At 35.1% G+C, this 23,205-nt stretch overlaps 1 protein-coding gene across 1 annotated transcript; it reads left to right on the top strand.

Moving 5' to 3' along the window:
- The first annotated feature begins 13,735 nt into the window (after nt 1-13,735).
- On the top strand, nt 13,736-21,408 carry LOC143187841 (uncharacterized). The gene is made up of 4 exons (XM_076392020.1): nt 13,736-15,422; nt 15,503-18,665; nt 19,061-19,897; nt 21,259-21,408. Exons 1-4 carry the CDS (start codon nt 13,736-13,738, stop codon nt 21,272-21,274), a joined length of 5,703 nt encoding a protein of 1,900 aa, XP_076248135.1. The 3' UTR covers nt 21,275-21,408.
- The last annotated feature ends 1,797 nt before the right edge of the window (nt 21,409-23,205 follow it).

The following is a 23,205-nucleotide window of genomic DNA, read 5'->3' as shown; positions in this document are numbered from 1 at the left end:
TTAACGTAATAACCATAATCACCTTAATAACCATAATGATCTCAATGATGACCATAATATTCATCATAATTATACTAAGACAAATAATAATCAGAGTAATCATAATAATAAACATAATAAGCTTTGAAATAATCATAATAACCTTTATACTAGCCATAATAACCATAATAATCATAATAACTAGAGTAATCATAATAGTCATAATAATCGCAATAACCATAATGATCTTAATGATGATCATTATATTCATCATAATTATACCAAGATCCATAATAATCATAGTAACCATAATAATAAACCTAATAGGCTTTGAAATAATCATAATAACCGTTATACTAGCCATAGTAGCCATAATAATCATAATAACCATACTCATCATAATAATTATATTAATAACCACAATAAGCTTGGAAATAATCATCATAAGCATTATACTAGCCATAATAATCATAATAATCATAATCACTATAATAATCATAATAGTCATAATAATAACCATAATAAACTTGGGAATAATCATATTTACCATTATAATAGCAATAATAAACATAAAAATCATAATAGCCATAATAATCTGAATGTTGATCATAATAATCATACTAACAGCCATAATAATCATAGTGATCATCATAATAACTACAATTATCATAATAATCGTAATTGTAATGTTAATAAGCATAGCAATAATCACAATAATCATAGAAACCATAATAATCTCAATGATGATCATAATATCCATGATAATTATACCAAGATCCGTAATAATCATAATAATCATAATAATAACCATAATAGGTTCGGAAATAATCATAATATACATTATACTACCCCTAACAACTATAATAGTCATAATAGCCATAATAATCATAATAGTCGTAATAATAACAATAATGAACTAGGAAATAATCGTAATAATCATTATAATAGCCATAATAGCAATAAAAATCACAATAGCCGTAATAATCTGAATGGTGGTCATAATAATCATACTAACAACCATAATGATCATAGTAATCATCATAATAAACAGAATAGTCATGGAAATAATCTTAATAATCATTATGATTATCGTAATAACCATAATCATCGTAATAACCATAATGATCTTAATGATGACCATAATATTCATCATAATTATACCAGGATCCATAATAATCATAGTAACCATAATAATAAACATAATAAGCTTTGAAATAATCATAATAACCGTTATACTAGCCTTAGTAACCATAATAATCATAATAACTATAGTAATCATAAAAGTGATAATAATAACCGTAACAAACTTGGAAATAATCATATTTATCATTATAATAGCAATAATAACCATAAAAATCATAATAGCCATAATAATCTGAATGCTGATCCTAATAATCATACTAACAACCGTAATAATCATAGTGATCATCATAATAACTAAAATAATCATAATAATCGTAATTGTAATGTTAATAAGCATAGCAATAATGACAATAATCATAGTAACCATAATAATCTTAATGATGATCATAATATCCATGATAATTATACCAAGATCCGTAATAATCATAATAATCATAATAATAACCCTAATGTGTTCGGAAATAATCATAATATACATTATACTTGCCATAACAACCATAATAGTCATAATAGCCATAATAATCATAATAGTCGTAATAATAACAATAATGAACTTGGAAATAATCGTAATAATCATTATAATAATCGTAATAGCCATAGAAATCACAATAGCCATAATAATCAGAATGGTGATCATAATAATCATACTAACAACCGTAATGATCATAGTAATCATCATAATAAACAGAATAGTCATGGAAATAATCTTAATAATCATTATTATTAACGTAATAACCATAATGATCTTAATGATGACCATAATATTCATCATAATTATACCTAGACATATAATAATCAGAGTAATCATAATAATAAGCATAATAAGCTTTGAAATAATCATAATAACCTTTATACTAGCCATAATAACCATAATAATCATAATAACTAGAGTAATCATAATAGTCATAATAATCGCAATAACCATAATGATCTTAATGATGATCATTATATTCATCATAATTATACCAAGATCCATAATAATCATAGTAACCATAATAATAAACATAATAAGCTTTGAAATAATCATAATAACCGTTATACTAGCCATAGTAGCCATAATAATCATAATAACCACACTCATCATAATAATTATATTAATAACCATAATAAGCTTTGAAATAATCATAATAACCGTTAAACTAGCCATAGTAACCATAATAATCATAATAACTATAATAATCATAATAGTCATAATAATAACCGTAATAAACTTGGAAATAATCATATTTATCAGTATAATAGCAATAATAACCATAAAAATCATAATAGCCATAATAATCTGAATGTTCATCCTAATAATCATACTAACAACCATAATAATCATAGTGATCATCATAATAACTACAATAATCATAATAATCGTAATTGTAATGTTAATAACCATAGCAATAATCACAATAATCATAGTAACCATAATAATCTTAATGATGATCATAATATCCATGATAATTATACCAAGATCCGTAATAATCACAATAATCATAATAATAACCATAATGGGTTCGGAAATAATCATAATATACATTATACTAGCCATAACATCCATAGTAGTCATAATAGCCATAATAATCATAATAGTCGTAATAATAACAATAATGAACTAGGAAATAATCGTAATAATCATTATAATAGTCATAATAGTCATAAAAATCACAATAGCCATAATAATCAGAATGGTGATCATAATAATCATATTAACAACCATAATGGTCATAGTAATCATCATAATAAACAGAATAGTCATGGAAATAATCTTAATAACAGTTATTATTAACGTAATAACCATAATCACCTTAATAACCATAATGATCTCAATGATGACCATAATATTCATCATAATTATACTAAGACAAATAATAATCAGAGTAATCATAATAATAAACATAATAAGCTTTGAAATAATCATAATAACCTTTATACTAGCCATAATAACCATAATAATCATAATAACTAGAGTAATCATAATAGTCATAATAATCGCAATAACCATAATGATCTTAATGATGATCATTATATTCATCATAATTATACCAAGATCCATAATAATCATAGTAACCATAATAATAAACCTAATAGGCTTTGAAATAATCATAATAACCGTTATACTAGCCATAGTAGCCATAATAATCATAATAACTATAATAATCATAATAGTCATAATAATAACCGTAATAAACTTGGAAATAATCATATTTATCAGTATAATAGCAATAATAACCATAAAAATCATAATAGCCATAATAATCTGAATGTTGATCCTAATAATCATACTAACAACCATAATAATCATAGTGATCATCATAATAACTACAATAATCATAATAATCGTAATTGTAATGTTAATAAGCATAGCAATAATCACAATAATCATAGTAACCATAATAATCTTAATGATGATCATAATATCCATGATAATTATACCAAGATCCGTAATAATCATAATAATCATAATAATAACCCTAATGTATTCGGAAATAATCATAATATACATTATACTTGCCATAACAACCATAATAGTCATAATTGCAATAATAATCATAATAGTCGTAATAATAACAATAATGAATTTGGAAATAATCGTAATAATCATTATAATAGTCATAATAGCCATAAAAATCACTATAGCCATAATAATCAGCATGGTGATCATAATAATCATACTAACAACCATAATGATCATAGTAATCATCATAATAAACAGAATAGTCATGGAAATAATCTTAATAATCATTATTATTAACGTAATAACCATAATAATCTTAATGATGACCATAATATTCATCATAATTATACCTAGACATATAATAATCAGAGTAATCATAATAATAAGCATAATAAGCTTTCAAATAGTCATCATAACCTTTATACTAGCCATAACAACCATAATAATCATAATAACTAGAGTAATCATAATAGTCATAATAATCGCAATAACCATAATGATTTTAATGATGATCATTATATTCATCATAATTATACCAAGATCCATAATAATCATAGTAACCATAATAATAAACATAATCAGCTTTGAAATAATCATAATAACCGTTACACTAGCCATAGTAGCCATAATAATTATAATAACCATAATCATCATAATAATTATATTAATAACCATAATAAGCTTGGAAATAATCATCATAAGCATTATACTAGCCATAATAATCATAATAATCATAATAACTATAATAATCATAATAGTCATAATAATAACCATAATAAACTTGGAAATAATCATATTTATCATTATAATAGCAATAACAACCATAAAAATCATAATAGCCATAATAATCTGAATGTTGATCATAATAATCATTCTATCAGCCATCATAATCATAGTGATCATCATAATAACTACAATTATCATAATAATCGTAATTGTAATGTTAATAAGCATAGCAATAATCACAACAATCATAGAAACCATAATAATCTTAATGATGATCATTATATCCATGATAATTATACCAAGATCCGTAATAATCAGAATAATCGTAATAATAACCATAATAGGTTCGGAAATAATCATAATATACATTATACTACCCCTAACAACTATAATAGCCATAATAGCCATAATAATCATAATAGTCGTAATAATAACAATAATGAACTTGGAAATAATCGTAATAATCATTATAATAGTCATAATAGCCATAAAAATCACAATAGTCATAATAATCAGAATGGTGATCATAATAATCATACTAACAACCATAATGATCATAGTAATCATCATAATAAACAGAATAGTCATGGAAATAATCTTAATAATCATTATTATTAACGTAATAACCATAATAATCTTAATGATGACCATAATATTCATCATAATTATACCTAGCCATATAATAATCAGAGTAATCGTAATAATAAGCATAATAAGCTTTGAAATAATCATAATAACCTTTATACTAGCCATAATAACCATAATAATCATAATAACTAGCGTAATCATAATAGTCATAATAATCGCAATAACCATAATGATCTTAATGATGATCATTATATTCATCATAACTATACCAAGATCGATAATAATCATACTAACCATAATAATAAACATAATAAGCTTTGAAATAATCATAATAACCCTTATACTAGCCATAGTAGCCATAATAATTATAATAACCATAATCATCATAATAATTATATTAATAACCATAATAAGTTTGGAAATAACCATCATAAGCATTATACTAGCCATAATAATCATAATAACCATAATAACTATAATAATCATAACAGTCATAATAATAACCATAATCAACTTGGAAATAATCATATTTATCAGTATAATAGCAATAATAACCATAAAAATCATAATAGCCATAATAATCTGAATGTTGATCCTAATAATCATACTAACAACTATAATAATCATAGTGATCATCATAATAACTACAATAATCATAATAATCGTAATTGTAATGTTAATAAGTATAGCAATAATAACAATAATCATAGTAACCATAATAATTTTAATGATGATCATAATATCCATGATAATTATACCGAGATCCGTAATAATCATAATAATCATAATAATAACCCTAATTTGTTCGGAAATAATCATAATATACTTTATACTAGCCATAACAACCATAATAGTCATAATAGCCATAATAATCATAATAGTCGTAATAATAACAATAATGAACTAGGAAATAATCGTAATAATCATTATAATAGTCATAATAGCCATAAAAATCACTATAGCCATAATAATCAGAATGGTGATCATAATAATCATACTAACAACCATTATGATCATAGTAATCATCATAATAAACAGAATAGTCATGGAAATAATCTTAATAACCGTTATTATTAACGTAATAACCATAATCACCTTAATAACCATAATGATCTCAATGGTGACCATAATATTCATCATAATTATACTAAGACAAATAATAATCAGAGTAATCGTAATAATAAACATAATAAGCTTTGATATAATCATAATAACCTTTATACTAGCCATAATAACCATAATAATCATAATACCTAGAATAATCATAATAGTCATAATAATCGCAATAACCATAATGATCTTAATGATGATCATGATATTCATCGTAATTATACCAAGATCCGTAATAATCATAATAATCATAATAATAACCCTAATGTGTTCGGAAATAATCATAATATACATTATACTTGCCATAACAACCATAATAGTCATAATAGCAGTAATAATCATAATAGTCGTAATAATAACAATAATGAACTTGGAAATAATGGTAATAATCATTATTATAGTCATAATAGCCATAAAAATCACAATAGCCATAATAATCACAATGGTGATCATAATAATCATTCTAACAACCATAATGATCATAGTAATCATCATAATAAACAGAATAGTCATGGAAACAATCTTAATAATCATTATTATTATCGTAATAACCATAATAATCTTAATGATGACCATAATATTCATCATAATTATACCTAGACATATAATAATCAGATTAATCGTAATAATAAGCATAATAAGCTTTGAAATAATCAGAATAACCTTTATACTAGCCATAATAACCATAATAATCATAATAACTAGAGTAATCATAATAGTCATAATAATCGCAATAAACATAATGATCTTAATGATGATCATTATATTCATCATAATTATACCAAGATCCATAATAATCATAGTAACCATAATAACAAACATAATAAGCTTTGAAAAAATCATAATAACCGTTATACTAGCCATAGGAGCCATAATAATTATAATAACCATAATCATAATAATAATTATATTAATAACCATAATAAGCTTGGAAATAATCATCATAAGCATTATACTAGCCATAATAATCATAATGATCATAATCACTATAATAATCATAATAGTCATAATAATAACCATAATAAACTTGGAAATAATCATATTTATCAGTATAATAGCAATAATAACCATAAAAATCATAATAGCCATAATAATCTGAATGTTCATCCTAATAATCATACTAACAACCATAATAATCATAGTGATCATCATAATAACTACAATAATCATAATAATCGTAATTGTAATGTTAATAACCATAGCAATAATCACAATAATCATAGTAACCATAATAATCTTAATGATGATCATAATATCCATGATAATTATACCAAGATCCGTAATAATCACAATAATCATAATAATAACCATAATGGGTTCGGAAATAATCATAATATACATTATACTAGCCATAACATCCATAGTAGTCATAATAGCCATAATAATCATAATAGTCGTAATAATAACAATAATGAACTAGGAAATAATCGTAATAATCATTATAATAGTCATAATAGTCATAAAAATCACAATAGCCATAATAATCAGAATGGTGATCATAATAATCATATTAACAACCACAATGGTCATAGTAATCATCATAATAAACAGAATAGTCATGGAAATAATCTTAATAACAGTTATTATTAACGTAATAACCATAATCACCTTAATAACCATAATGATCTCAATGATGACCATAATATTCATCATAATTATACTAAGACAAATAATAATCAGAGTAATCATAATAATAAACATAATAAGCTTTGAAATAATCATAATAACCTTTATACTAGCCATAATAACCATAATAATCATAATAACTAGAGTAATCATAATAGTCATAATAATCGCAATAACCATAATGATCTTAATGATGATCATTATATTCATCATAATTATACCAAGATCCATAATAATCATAGTAACCATAATAATAAACCTAATAGGCTTTGAAATAATCATAATAACCGTTATACTAGCCATAGTAGCCATAATAATCATAATAACCATACTCATCATAATAATTATATTAATAACCACAATAAGCTTGGAAATAATCATCATAAGCATTATACTAGCCATAATAATCATAATAATCATAATCACTATAATAATCATAATAGTCATAATAATAACCATAATAAACTTGGGAATAATCATATTTACCATTATAATAGCAATAATAAACATAAAAATCATAATAGCCATAATAATCTGAATGTTGATCATAATAATCATACTAACAGCCATAATAATCATAGTGATCATCATAATAACTACAATTATCATAATAATCGTAATTGTAATGTTAATAAGCATAGCAATAATCACAATAATCATAGAAACCATAATAATCTCAATGATGATCATAATATCCATGATAATTATACCAAGATCCGTAATAATCATAATAATCATAATAATAACCATAATAGGTTCGGAAATAATCATAATATACATTATACTACCCCTAACAACTATAATAGTCATAATAGCCATAATAATCATAATAGTCGTAATAATAACAATAATGAACTAGGAAATAATCGTAATAATCATTATAATAGCCATAATAGCAATAAAAATCACAATAGCCGTAATAATCTGAATGGTGGTCATAATAATCATACTAACAACCATAATGATCATAGTAATCATCATAATAAACAGAATAGTCATGGAAATAATCTTAATAATCATTATGATTATCGTAATAACCATAATCATCGTAATAACCATAATGATCTTAATGATGACCATAATATTCATCATAATTATACCAGGATCCATAATAATCATAGTAACCATAATAATAAACATAATAAGCTTTGAAATAATCATAATAACCGTTATACTAGCCTTAGTAACCATAATAATCATAATAACTATAGTAATCATAAAAGTGATAATAATAACCGTAACAAACTTGGAAATAATCATATTTATCATTATAATAGCAATAATAACCATAAAAATCATAATAGCCATAATAATCTGAATGCTGATCCTAATAATCATACTAACAACCGTAATAATCATAGTGATCATCATAATAACTAAAATAATCATAATAATCGTAATTGTAATGTTAATAAGCATAGCAATAATCACAATAATCATAGTAACCATAATAATCTTAATGATGATCATAATATCCATGATAATTATACCAAGATCCGTAATAATCATAATAATCATAATAATAACCCTAATGTGTTCGGAAATAATCATAATATACATTATACTTGCCATAACAACCATAATAGTCATAATAGCCATAATAATCATAATAGTCGTAATAATAACAATAATGAACTTGGAAATAATCGTAATAATCATTATAATAGTCGTAATAGCCATAGAAATCACAATAGCCATAATAATCAGAATGGTGATCATAATAATCATACTAACAACCGTAATGATCATAGTAATCATCATAATAAACAGAATAGTCATGGAAACAATCTTAATAATCATTATTATTATCGTAATAACCATAATAATCTTAATGATGACCATAATATTCATCATAATTATACCTAGACATATAATAATCAGATTAATCGTAATAATAAGCATAATAAGCTTTGAAATAATCAGAATAACCTTTATACTAGCCATAATAACCATAATAATCATAATAACTAGAGTAATCATAATAGTCATAATAATCGCAATAAACATAATGATCTTAATGATGATCATTATATTCATCATAATTATACCAAGATCCATAATAATCATAGTAACCATAATAACAAACATAATAAGCTTTGAAAAAATCATAATAACCGTTATACTAGCCATAGTAGCCATAATAATTATAATAACCATAATCATAATAATAATTATATTAATAACCATAATAAGCTTGGAAATAATCATCATAAGCATTATACTAGCCATAATAATCATAATGATCATAATCACTATAATAATCATAATAGTCATAATAATAACCATAATAAACTTGGAAATAATCATATTTATCAGTATAATAGCAATAATAACCATAAAAATCATAATAGCCATAATAATCTGAATGTTCATCCTAATAATCATACTAACAACCATAATAATCATAGTGATCATCATAATAACTACAATAATCATAATAATCGTAATTGTAATGTTAATAACCATAGCAATAATCACAATAATCATAGTAACCATAATAATCTTAATGATGATCATAATATCCATGATAATTATACCAAGATCCGTAATAATCACAATAATCATAATAATAACCATAATGGGTTCGGAAATAATCATAATATACATTATACTAGCCATAACATCCATAGTAGTCATAATAGCCATAATAATCATAATAGTCGTAATAATAACAATAATGAACTAGGAAATAATCGTAATAATCATTATAATAGTCATAATAGTCATAAAAATCACAATAGCCATAATAATCAGAATGGTGATCATAATAATCATATTAACAACCACAATGGTCATAGTAATCATCATAATAAACAGAATAGTCATGGAAATAATCTTAATAACAGTTATTATTAACGTAATAACCATAATCACCTTAATAACCATAATGATCTCAATGATGACCATAATATTCATCATAATTATACTAAGACAAATAATAATCAGAGTAATCATAATAATAAACATAATAAGCTTTGAAATAATCATAATAACCTTTATACTAGCCATAATAACCATAATAATCATAATAACTAGAGTAATCATAATAGTCATAATAATCGCAATAACCATAATGATCTTAATGATGATCATTATATTCATCATAATTATACCAAGATCCATAATAATCATAGTAACCATAATAATAAACCTAATAGGCTTTGAAATAATCATAATAACCGTTATACTAGCCATAGTAGCCATAATAATCATAATAACCATACTCATCATAATAATTATATTAATAACCACAATAAGCTTGGAAATAATCATCATAAGCATTATACTAGCCATAATAATCATAATAATCATAATCACTATAATAATCATAATAGTCATAATAATAACCATAATAAACTTGGGAATAATCATATTTACCATTATAATAGCAATAATAAACATAAAAATCATAATAGCCATAATAATCTGAATGTTGATCATAATAATCATACTAACAGCCATAATAATCATAGTGATCATCATAATAACTACAATTATCATAATAATCGTAATTGTAATGTTAATAAGCATAGCAATAATCACAATAATCATAGAAACCATAATAATCTCAATGATGATCATAATATCCATGATAATTATACCAAGATCCGTAATAATCATAATAATCATAATAATAACCATAATAGGTTCGGAAATAATCATAATATACATTATACTACCCCTAACAACTATAATAGTCATAATAGCCATAATAATCATAATAGTCGTAATAATAACAATAATGAACTAGGAAATAATCGTAATAATCATTATAATAGCCATAATAGCAATAAAAATCACAATAGCCGTAATAATCTGAATGGTGGTCATAATAATCATACTAACAACCATAATGATCATAGTAATCATCATAATAAACAGAATAGTCATGGAAATAATCTTAATAATCATTATGATTATCGTAATAACCATAATCATCGTAATAACCATAATGATCTTAATGATGACCATAATATTCATCATAATTATACCAGGATCCATAATAATCATAGTAACCATAATAATAAACATAATAAGCTTTGAAATAATCATAATAACCGTTATACTAGCCTTAGTAACCATAATAATCATAATAACTATAGTAATCATAAAAGTGATAATAATAACCGTAACAAACTTGGAAATAATCATATTTATCATTATAATAGCAATAATAACCATAAAAATCATAATAGCCATAATAATCTGAATGCTGATCCTAATAATCATACTAACAACCGTAATAATCATAGTGATCACCATAATAACTAAAATAATCATAATAATCGTAATTGTAATGTTAATAAGCATAGCAATAATCACAATAATCATAGTAACCATAATAATCTTAATGATGATCATAATATCCATGATAATTATACCAAGATCCGTAATAATCATAATAATCATAATAATAACCCTAATGTGTTCGGAAATAATCATAATATACATTATACTTGCCATAACAACCATAATAGTCATAATAGCCATAATAATCATAATAGTCGTAATAATAACAATAATGAACTTGGAAATAATCGTAATAATCATTATAATAGTCATAATAGCCATAAAAATCACAATAGCCATAATAATCAGAATGGTGATTGTTTAAAAAGCGGTTATATAACGGGCATTTGGCTCGTCCGCGAGATTCGTAATTTGTTGGTATACGTGACCGACCGAAGGTGGCCTTCGGTCGGAGCATACGTTGTCCTAGCAGCAAAACACGATCAGCTGTCGTATGACTTGTTTTTGTCGTCAAAATTAAAGTTCAAACAAAGTAAGCGTTGTCGAGCAACGGTTTTGAACTCCAGGCTCGATGTCGAGAAGGGACATCGGAGCCTGAAGGAGAGAGAGAGTACATCGTACTACATTAGCACGAGACAAAAGATAATTTGTGAGCGCCGCGTAGTGGTAAAATTTGGCACGTCTTCCGCTTCGCGGAGACACGCGCGGCTCTCGCCCCAGTCGTCTTTCGACAATCAAGCTTGACGCAGTCAGTGCGACCGTACGTCAAGCGCCTCTCAGCTCGCCAGTTTTCAGATTTCAAGTAGTTTGGTTACCAGACACTTGAAATCTCACTAGCTCTAAAAAGCTGAACCTCTGTCGCCGACAGACTAGGAAGCTCTGCTCGATTCGTACGGATAATACGTACGAAAGAGCACCTGGTTTGTTTTAGGAGACAATTGATCGAGATTTGCACTCTTGGAATCGGGGCCTGCCCTGATTCTCTGAGTCTCGTTTCGTCTCGGAGCAACAAAGGCCGCTGCCTGTTGGATCCCTGAGAGACGGGTTACAACAGAGAGAGATAACGTACGTGCCTATCACCTCTGCGTTACTCGTGCTCTGCCACCCCGTTTAGTAGCAACCCCCGTGTGACGAATAGAAGCACACGGTAAGGTGAACGGAGTCGCCGAGCCTCTGGCCGTCCTCAGCCTCCAGGACCAGCAATTCGCTGGTTATAGCGTGTCCCTCCGCTCACGAATCCCTAAATTACTTGGATTCGTACGGAACGAACCTTTCCAAAAGGTGCAAGGCGAAGAGAAGAGGTCCCTCCTCCTCTCAAGCCACTCGTTCATCGACTTCTTCTTCGCGCCAGAAGAAGAGTCGATAATACAGTCCACTGCATTACCTTTGCGTTACAGGCAAGGTTTTGCTATCCCCTCCAAATAGGCTCGCGAGCGCAGCCTGGAGTCGGGAATCTTTGGTATAGCCAGATTTACACTCTTGCTTACCGCCGCGGTTCCGCCGCTATCTCTCTTTTTCAGACGCCAACGTCGCTAAGGGGAGCCGGCGTCACCACCAGCCAAGGCCCTCCGATCCGCCGCCGTCCATTCGAGCCGACGAGGACCGGAGCCAGCGCCCAGCCCCCTACACAAAAGTTAAATAAACGTCGTTTCCAAGCCCTTTTCAGGGCCGACAAAATATAAAACTCGTGTCTTCGTTTTCTTTCGTATCCCCTCAATCTCACCTCATCCGGACCTCCGTTGGATCCCTTATTTTAAGCGATTCCAACATAAGGTCCTTCGAGCCGGATAGAAAGGTTGAGAAAGGGTGAAAGAAACGATCACTTCAGGTTGACCTTCGAGCAGTGTTTACCTCTCGAAGTATATCACCATGTCGAACCCCGTAAAGGAGCAGTTGACTCTTCCTGCCCTGGAGGTCGAGATGGAGGATATTCAGTCACGAATTCGGGGAATGACCCGACTCGTGACTAATCTGAAGAAAAAGGGGCGAAATAATTATACCATCTCTCTCCTCAAGCAGAAGTTGGAGTATGTAACTGACGTTTGGAGGGACATCCAAGAGCGAGTTAAACAGCTCAAAAAGGAGGTCCCTGACAGCAAACGGAAGGTCATACCCTTCTTCGGCGAGAGCACGATGGATGATGCAGAAGATGCGTTCCATGAAGCTCAGAACTTCCTGATGACGGAATTGGACAGCCTCATACAGGAAAAGGAATCGGCTGGATTCGGCAACCCCGGGAATACCGCGGGTGCCGGAGCAACCGGCCAGCCTAGTACGCTTGAGCTTCCCAAGCAGAATTTACCGAGATTTAGCGGAGATCCGCGAAAGTGGTGTCACTTTGCGGATCTGTTCACCGCCAGCATAATCAAAGATCAACGGTTGTCAGATGCGCAACGTTTGCAATATCTGAACGGCTGCTTGGAAGGAGAGGCACTCGCATCGATTGCCACGCTTGAAATTGCGGATCGCAATTTCAAGCCGGCGTGGGATACCCTGACCGAACAATTCGGGAACCCACGTCGCATGGTGCTTCAGCTTCTCGCAACATTCACGAAGCTGAAGCCGATCAGGACGGGCGACATAGAAAGCCTGCAACAGGTCACCGTCGGCTGGAAACAAACGCTCGCCGCGCTCCAGAAGCTGGGGCGCAAGGTAGAGCATTACAGCGACGTGTTGGTCATCCTGATAAAATCTAAGTTGGACCAATCCCTAGAATGGGAATGGGAGGGCACGCAAAAGCTCAACCAAGAAATCCCCTCATTTAATGAGATGTTGGATTTTCTCAGGGAGCAAGAGCACAGACTGCACGTGCTGATCAACCCGGTACAAAAACAAGCGGTTGACCCCACGTCAAAACCTCGCATACGGCAACATAACGCCGTAGTCGAAAGCTCTCCCGGTCCAACCTTGGAGTGTACATTCTGCGGACTGACGCACGGAATTACAACGTGCAAAAAGTTCAAGCTGCTCACGCCTGAATTGCGCTTCCATTATATTAAAGCGAATCAGTCGTGTATAAACTGTCTCGCTTCGACTCACACAGTCGCGCGTTGCCCTAAGAACGCAGCGTGTACAAAGTGCAGTAAGAAGCATCACACTATTCTGCACTTTGACGCACCACAAGTCGGCACAGGCAATCGTCGGTCGACGAAAAAGCCACAGCAGGGCCAGCGGGAAGCGGGACGGAGTAACGTCTCCGCACGTGAGCCCGCGAATGTAAACACGAAATCTCGTGCTTCTACATCAAGCGCCGACGTGACGTCGCACTGTAGTGCGACGGAGAGCGGAACACCAGCTGTGTTTCTGGCGACGGCAAATGTGCGAGTCACAGGAAAGGGAGGCACGACGCGCATCGCGCGTGCACTCATAGACCAGGGCTCGGAAGCCTCCTTCATTTCCGCGAACCTCGCAAATGACTTGCGACTCGCGAGAAGGAAAACCCCAGCCACAGTTACGGGCTTGGGGGGCGGAAAAGCGTGGATATCGAGTTCGGTTCGACACGTTGCACTGAGGAGGCGTTCCGCACCAGTGCATACGTGGTGTCCCGAATCACCTCGTATGCCCCGCCGTCGGTTCACGTGCCGGAATACACCGCGTTGCGTGAACTGACACTCGCGGATCCTGACCCCGCTTCAGACCGCCCAATAGAGGTGCTGATCGGAGCTGGGACATATGCGAGTATCATTCGACCAGGGCTTCGGCGATTCGGTAAGCGAGGGCCGATCGCGCAGGAAACAGCTTTAGGCTGGATACTGTCAGGCCCGGTCGACGCAGCCACCTCTTCCCCAAACCCCGTGAGGACGCTGCATTGCACCGTCCTCGAATCGCTCGACAAAGCGATACGAAGGTTCTGGGAGATAGAGGAGATTCCCTCGAAATTGGTGAATACCAAGGCCGAGGACGAATGCGAAGAATACTTCGCAAAAACCGTCGCGCGAGACGCGACGGGACGATTCATCGTTCGGTTGCCCTTCAACCACGAAAACCCGGACGAGCTGTTGGGAGAATCTCTTCCAATAGCTCTCTCCGCGTTGACTAGGTTAAGGAAAAAACTGGACCTGGATCCAACCCTCATGAGGGAATACAGTGAGTTTCTCACTGAATATGAGTCGTTGAGTCATATGACTCGCCTAGAGTTCCTCGACAAGACACGACTCTACATTCCACATAGAGCGGTTGTTCGAACGGAAAGCGCTACGACGAAGCTGCGCGTCGTGTTTAACGCTTCCAGTAAAACAGCGGGCGGACGCTCGCTGAACGACATCCTCCACGTAGGACCGAAGCTACAGAACGATATCACCGCTGTATTAACGCGGTGGCGTCTGTATCAATACGTGCTAGTAGCAGATATAGAGAAAATGTTTCGACAAATTCTCGTAGCTGCAGAGGATCGTCGATTCCAATGCATCGTGTGGCGCACGCCAGAAACCGAACGAAATATAGCGTTCGAGTTAAAAACCGTGACCTACGGTACGGCGTGTGCCCCATATTTATCGATGCGAACGCTTCTCGAGCTGAAAAAACAGGACGGCGACCGCTTCCCGTTCGCCGCTCCTATCCTCGAGAAGGACGTCTATGTTGACGACGTGTTTATGGGAGCTCCGGACAAACTATTGTTGGAGCAAATCCGTAAACAAACGTGCGAGCTCTTACAGCAAGGTGGATTTAACCTTCGTAAGTGGGCTGGAAATTCGCCAGATTTATTAGGCAATATTCCACATAGCTCGCACTCCCACGCAGTCGACCTTGATTTGTTTGATAATTCCGAATTAAAGGTACTCGGTCTGCGATGGATTCCATCAGGAGATTTTTTCTACTTTAATCTGCAACGCTTCCAACCGTCTGCAACACCGATCACAAAGCGTACTTTGTTTTCGGAAATTGCAAAATTATACGACCCTCTCGGCTGGCTTTCGCCAGTCGTGATTCGCGCGAAAACTTTAATGCAGTCCCAATGGCTGGAGAAAATCCAGTGGGACGAGCAAGTTTCCGCAGAAACGCTCAAAATGTGGAACACATTTTGTGCGGATTGGAGCAGATTGAACCAGTGGAAACTTCCCCGATGGATCCGTTATGGAGCCGACACGACTTCTGTGGAACTGCACGGATTTTGTGACGCATCGCTCGCAGCCTATTCGGCCGTCACTTATTTAAGAGTGACGACGATAGACAACGGTGTGTTTACATCGCTGTTGATGGCAAAAACGCGAGTGGCTCCAATAAAAACACAGTCGATCCCAGTTCTTGAATTGAACGGGGCCGTACTGCTAGCCGAGCTAATCTTGCACGTGAGAGACTCACTTGCAATGAAAATAGATCGTGTAGTCTGCTGGACAGACTCAACGATCGCTCTAGCTTGGCTGAAAAAACACCCATCGACCTGGAAGGTTATAGTGGCCAACCGAGTGTCGAAAATCCAAACGGCCCTCCCGAACGCGGAATGGCGTTACGTGCCGACCCGTTCGAACCCCGCGGATTTAAATTCGCGCGGGATCGACGCGGCAGAATTTCTGCAGTCGAACCTATGGACGTTTGGACCGACATGGCTGAGCGAAGCGGAAGCGCAATGGCCCGCCATACCCGCTTCCGTTGAGACCGACGAAAGCAAGCGCGTAGCGCATGCACACGTAGCAACTCCGAAGCCGGAATGGGATTTTCTGTTCCGTTTTCAATCATGGAGAAAACTGTTACGTGTAACGGCGTACTGTCTTCGTTGGCGAAGACCGTCGCGCGTCAATCAAAGGTCAAACGCCGGTCAAGTAATCGAGGCGGCAGAAATGCGTAACGCAGCTGAGCGCCTCGCACGCCATATACAGGGCTCGCATTTCGCAGAGGAATACCGATGCTTAAAAAATCATCGCAGTATCCCTGTGAAATCTCCCTTAAAAAGTCTCAACCCGTTCCTCGACGATAAGGACGTCCTGCGAGTCGGTGGAAGACTGGAGAATGCGACACTTGCATGGGAAACCAAGCACCCGATAATACTGCCTAAGCATTATGTTTCGACATTAATAATTAGGCAGTGCCACGTAGATACGTTGCATGGGGGCTTGCAGTTGACCTTGCACACTGTCAGGCAAAATTATTGGATTCTCGGTTGTCGAAATGCAGCGAAAACCGTGGTCAACAAATGCATGCGATGCGTAAGGTGGCGAGGCAACACGTCCACGCAAATAATGCAGCATCTGACCCCGGAGCGCTGTCGCCCGTCAAGAGCATTCGACAATTGCGGAGTGGATTACGCGGGACCTTACCGTGTCCGCGACTCCGCGGGCCGAGGCAAAACAGCTCACAAAGCGTACATCGCGGTGTTTGTTTGTTACGCTACGAGGGCTGTCCATATCGAACTCGTCCATGACTACACGACGAGCGCGTTCTTAGCCGCACTCGATCGGTTTGTTGCACGACGAGGAATCCCGTCCTGCATTTTCAGTGACAATGGAACCAATTTCGTCGGTGCCGATCGAGAATTACAACAGCACTGTCGTGCAGTATTTTCTGCAACGGACACGCATAATAAATGCGGTGCTATCGGCATTCAGTGGCGGTTTAATCCACCCAGTGCCCCACACTTCGGTGGAATGCAGGAGGCCGGCGTGAAATCGGTGAAACACCATTTGAAACGCACGTTGGGAGAGTTCACACCAACGGGAGAGGAAATGCAGACGCTGCTCTGCAAGATCGAAGCGAGTCTTAACTCGCGACCGATCGCTCCCCTGACTGACGACCCAGACGACTATGCGTCTCTTACGCCCGGTCACTTCCTGACAGGCGGACCACTAAATGCGATTCCGCTGCAGTCCGTGGAAAATGAAAAACTCTCGCGACTGTCGCGTTGGAGAGCGATTCAGAAATTCCACGAGCAACTGTGGAGGCATTGGACGCGCGATTACCTCACGCACCTCCAAAATCGCTACAAGTGGCGCGCCACCCAACTGCAACTGCAACCAGGAGATCTGGTGCTAGTGCAGAATCCTCTTCTTCCCCCCAATCAGTGGGAGATGGGAAGAATTGAGGAGGTGTTCCCGGGGAAAGACGGAAATGTACGTGTGGTAAAAGTACGTACAGCGAAGTCAACATACACACGCCCAATTACAAGGATGTGTAGGTTACCCGTGGATGAGCCCGCTATGACGACCGACGCCGAGGTCAAGCGGCCGAAATAAATTGCCAAAACAATTTTGGAAAAAATAGGGGAGACACCAAGGTGAGACCGATTGTTCTAGAAGAAAATCGAACGATCGGGACCCCCAATCCCCTTGGGAGGGGAGACGAAGTATTTCCGTCTCTATCTCTCCAAGGGAAAAAGCGCCCCCGCGAAATCGCGGGCGCTACCGAAATCGGTTGGGAGCGTCGCGGTGGCCGAAGCAGTCTAGATCAAGCCATGGACAACAACGTAGCAACCCAAAAGGAAATCTCCGACAGCTTCGACCGCTGCTTGAAGATCGGGGAGAAGGCGTTGCAGCCGGACACCCACACCGCTGAACAAAGGGAGCCGGCGCTCGAGCCCCCACGGGAAAAGACAGAGGAGCCCCCGTCTCAGCTGCCCGGGGAGGAATGGCTCTTTAAGATGGGTCCTCTCGAGCTCCGGGTCCCGGAGCATATTCCCCGAACCACCAGGAGGTACCGCTACACCGCCCCTGGAGGACGTTATGTCCTCCGTTGGGACAAAGAGCAGCGGTTAACATCGCTGCTCTGGAGACCCGACCACGTGGCCTCCACGATGGACTCACGCCCGGGGCACTCCACCAGCACCACCCCCGTACCGGAAGCCAAGGTGAGGGGACGAGCTACACCCTCAAGGGAGGAGAGGCGACCTCCTGCCCCCACAGCGGTGACTCCAAGGACCGCGGAAACCACCAGGTCCCCGCAAACCTCCGGTCGCGCTAGGCGACCACCACGGCCTCGCGGCCCAACGTTGGAGGAACTGACGCGCGCGGCCGTCGGCATCGCGGTAGAAACATCAATGCGGCTGCTGCAGCAACAGCAGCAGCTACACCCGCAGCAGAGCGCGTCTCCACCAGCGCATAAGTAAGTTCAATTGAATTCATATTTTGATTGAATATACGACAACGCTGCGAGTGAGTTCACTTCAATTGAACTTCACTTGCAGCACCTCTCTCTCTCATTCGCGAAGAAAGTATTAGTCTTTCGAGTCTCGCGTTACGATGTGCATACGACAGAGCATTACCGATTCTCCGTTGCACGGACCGTGCAAGGGGGGCGGTATGTTTAAAAAGCGGTTATATAACGGGCATTTGGCTCGTCCGCGAGATTCGTAATTTGTTGGTATACGTGACCGACCGAAGGTGGCCTTCGGTCGGAGCATACGTTGTCCTAGCAGCAAAACACGATCAGCTGTCGTATGACTTGTTTTTGTCGTCAAAATTAAAGTTCAAACAAAGTAAGCGTTGTCGAGCAACGGTTTTGAACTCCAGGCTCGATGTCGAGAAGGGACATCGGAGCCTGAAGGAGAGAGAGAGTACATCGTACTACATTAGCACGAGACAAAAGATAATTTGTGAGCGCCGCGTAGTGGTAAAATTTGGCACGTCTTCCGCTTCGCGGAGACACGCGCGGCTCTCGCCCCAGTCGTCTTTCGACAATCAAGCTTGACGCAGTCAGTGCGACCGTACGTCAAGCGCCTCTCAGCTCGCCAGTTTTCAGATTTCAAGTAGTTTGGTTACCAGACACTTGAAATCTCACTAGCTCTAAAAAGCTGAACCTCTGTCGCCGACAGACTAGGAAGCTCTGCTCGATTCGTACGGATAATACGTACGAAAGAGCACCTGGTTTGTTTTAGGAGACAATTGATCGAGATTTGCACTCTTGGAATCGGGGCCTGCCCTGATTCTCTGAGTCTCGTTTCGTCTCGGAGCAACAAAGGCCGCTGCCTGTTGGATCCCTGAGAGACGGGTTACAACAGAGAGAGATAACGTACGTGCCTATCACCTCTGCGTTACTCGTGCTCTGCCACCCCGTTTAGTAGCAACCCCCGTGTGACGAATAGAAGCACACGGTAAGGTGAACGGAGTCGCCGAGCCTCTGGCCGTCCTCAGCCTCCAGGACCAGCAATTCGCTGGTTATAGCGTGTCCCTCCGCTCACGAATCCCTAAATTACTTGGATTCGTACGGAACGAACCTTTCCAAAAGGTGCAAGGCGAAGAGAAGAGGTCCCTCCTCCTCTCAAGCCACTCGTTCATCGACTTCTTCTTCGCGCCAGAAGAAGAGTCGATAATACAGTCCACTGCATTACCTTTGCGTTACAGGCAAGGTTTTGCTATCCCCTCCAAATAGGCTCGCGAGCGCAGCCTGGAGTCGGGAATCTTTGGTATAGCCAGATTTACACTCTTGCTTACCGCCGCGGTTCCGCCGCTATCTCTCTTTTTCAGACGCCAACGTCGCTAAGGGGAGCCGGCGTCACCACCAGCCAAGGCCCTCCGATCCGCCGCCGTCCATTCGAGCCGACGAGGACCGGAGCCAGCGCCCAGCCCCCTACACAAAAGTTAAATAAACGTCGTTTCCAAGCCCTTTTCAGGGCCGACAAAATATAAAACTCGTGTCTTCGTTTTCTTTCGTATCCCCTCAATCTCACCTCATCCGGACCTCCGTTGGATCCCTTATTTTAAGCGATTCCAACAGTGATCATAATAATCATACTAACAACCATAATGACCATAGTAATCATCATAATAAACAGAATAGTCATGGAAATAATCTTAATAATCATTATTATTAACGTAATAACCATAATAATCTTAATGATGACCATAATATTCATCATAATTATACCTAGACATATAATAATCAGAGTAATCATAATAATAAGCATAATAAGCTTTGAAATAAGCATAATAACCGTTATACTAGCCATAATAGCCATAATAATCATAATAACTAGAGTAATCATAATAGTCATAATAATCGCAATAACCATAATGATCTTAATGATGATCATTATATTCATCATAATTATACCAAGATCGATAATAATCATACTAACCATAATAATAAACATAATAAGCTTTGAAATAATCATAATAACCGTTAGACTAGCCATAGTAGCCCTAATAATTATAATAACCATAATCATCATAATAATTATATTAATAACCATAATAAGTTTGGAAATAACCATCATAAGCATTATACTAGCCATAATAATCATAACAATCATAATAACTATAATAATCATAACAGTCATAATAATAACCATAATAAACTTGGAAATAATCATATTTATCATTATAATAGCAATAATAACCATAAAAATCATAATAGCCATAATAATCTGAATGTTGATCATAATAATCATACTAACAGCCATAATAATCATAGTGATCATCATAATAACTACAATTATCATAATAATCGTAATTGTAATGTTAATAAGCATAGCAATAATCACAATGACCATAGAAACCATAATAATCTCAATGATGATCATAATATCCATGATAATTATACCAAGATCCGTAATAATCATAATAATCATAATAATAACCATAATAGGTTCGGAAATAATCATAATATACATTATACTACCCCTAACAACTAGAATAGTCATAATAGCCATAATAATCATAATAGTCGTAATAATAACAATAATGAACTAGGAAATAATCGTAATAATCATTATAATAGCCATAATAGCAATAAAAATCACAATAGCCGTAATAATCTGAATGCTGGTCATAATAATCATACTAACAACCATAATGATCATAGTAATCATCATAATAAACAGAATAGTCATGGAAATAATCTTAATAATCATTATGATTATCGTAATTACCATAATCATCGTAATAACCATAATGATCTTAATGATGACCATAATATTCATCATAATTATACCAGGATCCATAATAATCATAGTAACCATAATAATAAACATAATAAGCTTTGAAATAATCATAATAACCGTTATACTAGCCATAGTAACCATAATAACCATAATAACCATACTCATCATAATAATTATATTAATAACCATAATAAGCTTGGAAATAATCATCATAAGCATTATACTAGCCATAATAATCATAATAATCATAATCACTATAATAATCATAATAGTCATAATAATAAGCATAATAAACTTGGAAATAATCATATTTATCAGTATAATAGCAATAATAACCATAAAAATCATAATAGCCATAATAATCTGAATGTTGGTCCTAATAATCATACTAACAACCATAATAATCATAGTGATCATCATAATAACTACAATAATCATAATAATCGTAATTGTAATGTTAATAAGCATAGCAATAATCACAATCATCATAGTAACCATAATAATCTTAATGATGATCATAATATCCATGATA

The sequence above is a fragment of the Calliopsis andreniformis genome, unplaced genomic scaffold (assembly GCF_051401765.1).
Source record: "Calliopsis andreniformis isolate RMS-2024a unplaced genomic scaffold, iyCalAndr_principal scaffold0361, whole genome shotgun sequence".
Lineage (NCBI taxonomy): Eukaryota > Metazoa > Arthropoda > Insecta > Hymenoptera > Andrenidae > Calliopsis > Calliopsis andreniformis.
The sequence above is the reverse complement of the archived record's forward strand: the minus strand, read 5'-3'. Positions and strand labels throughout refer to the sequence as shown.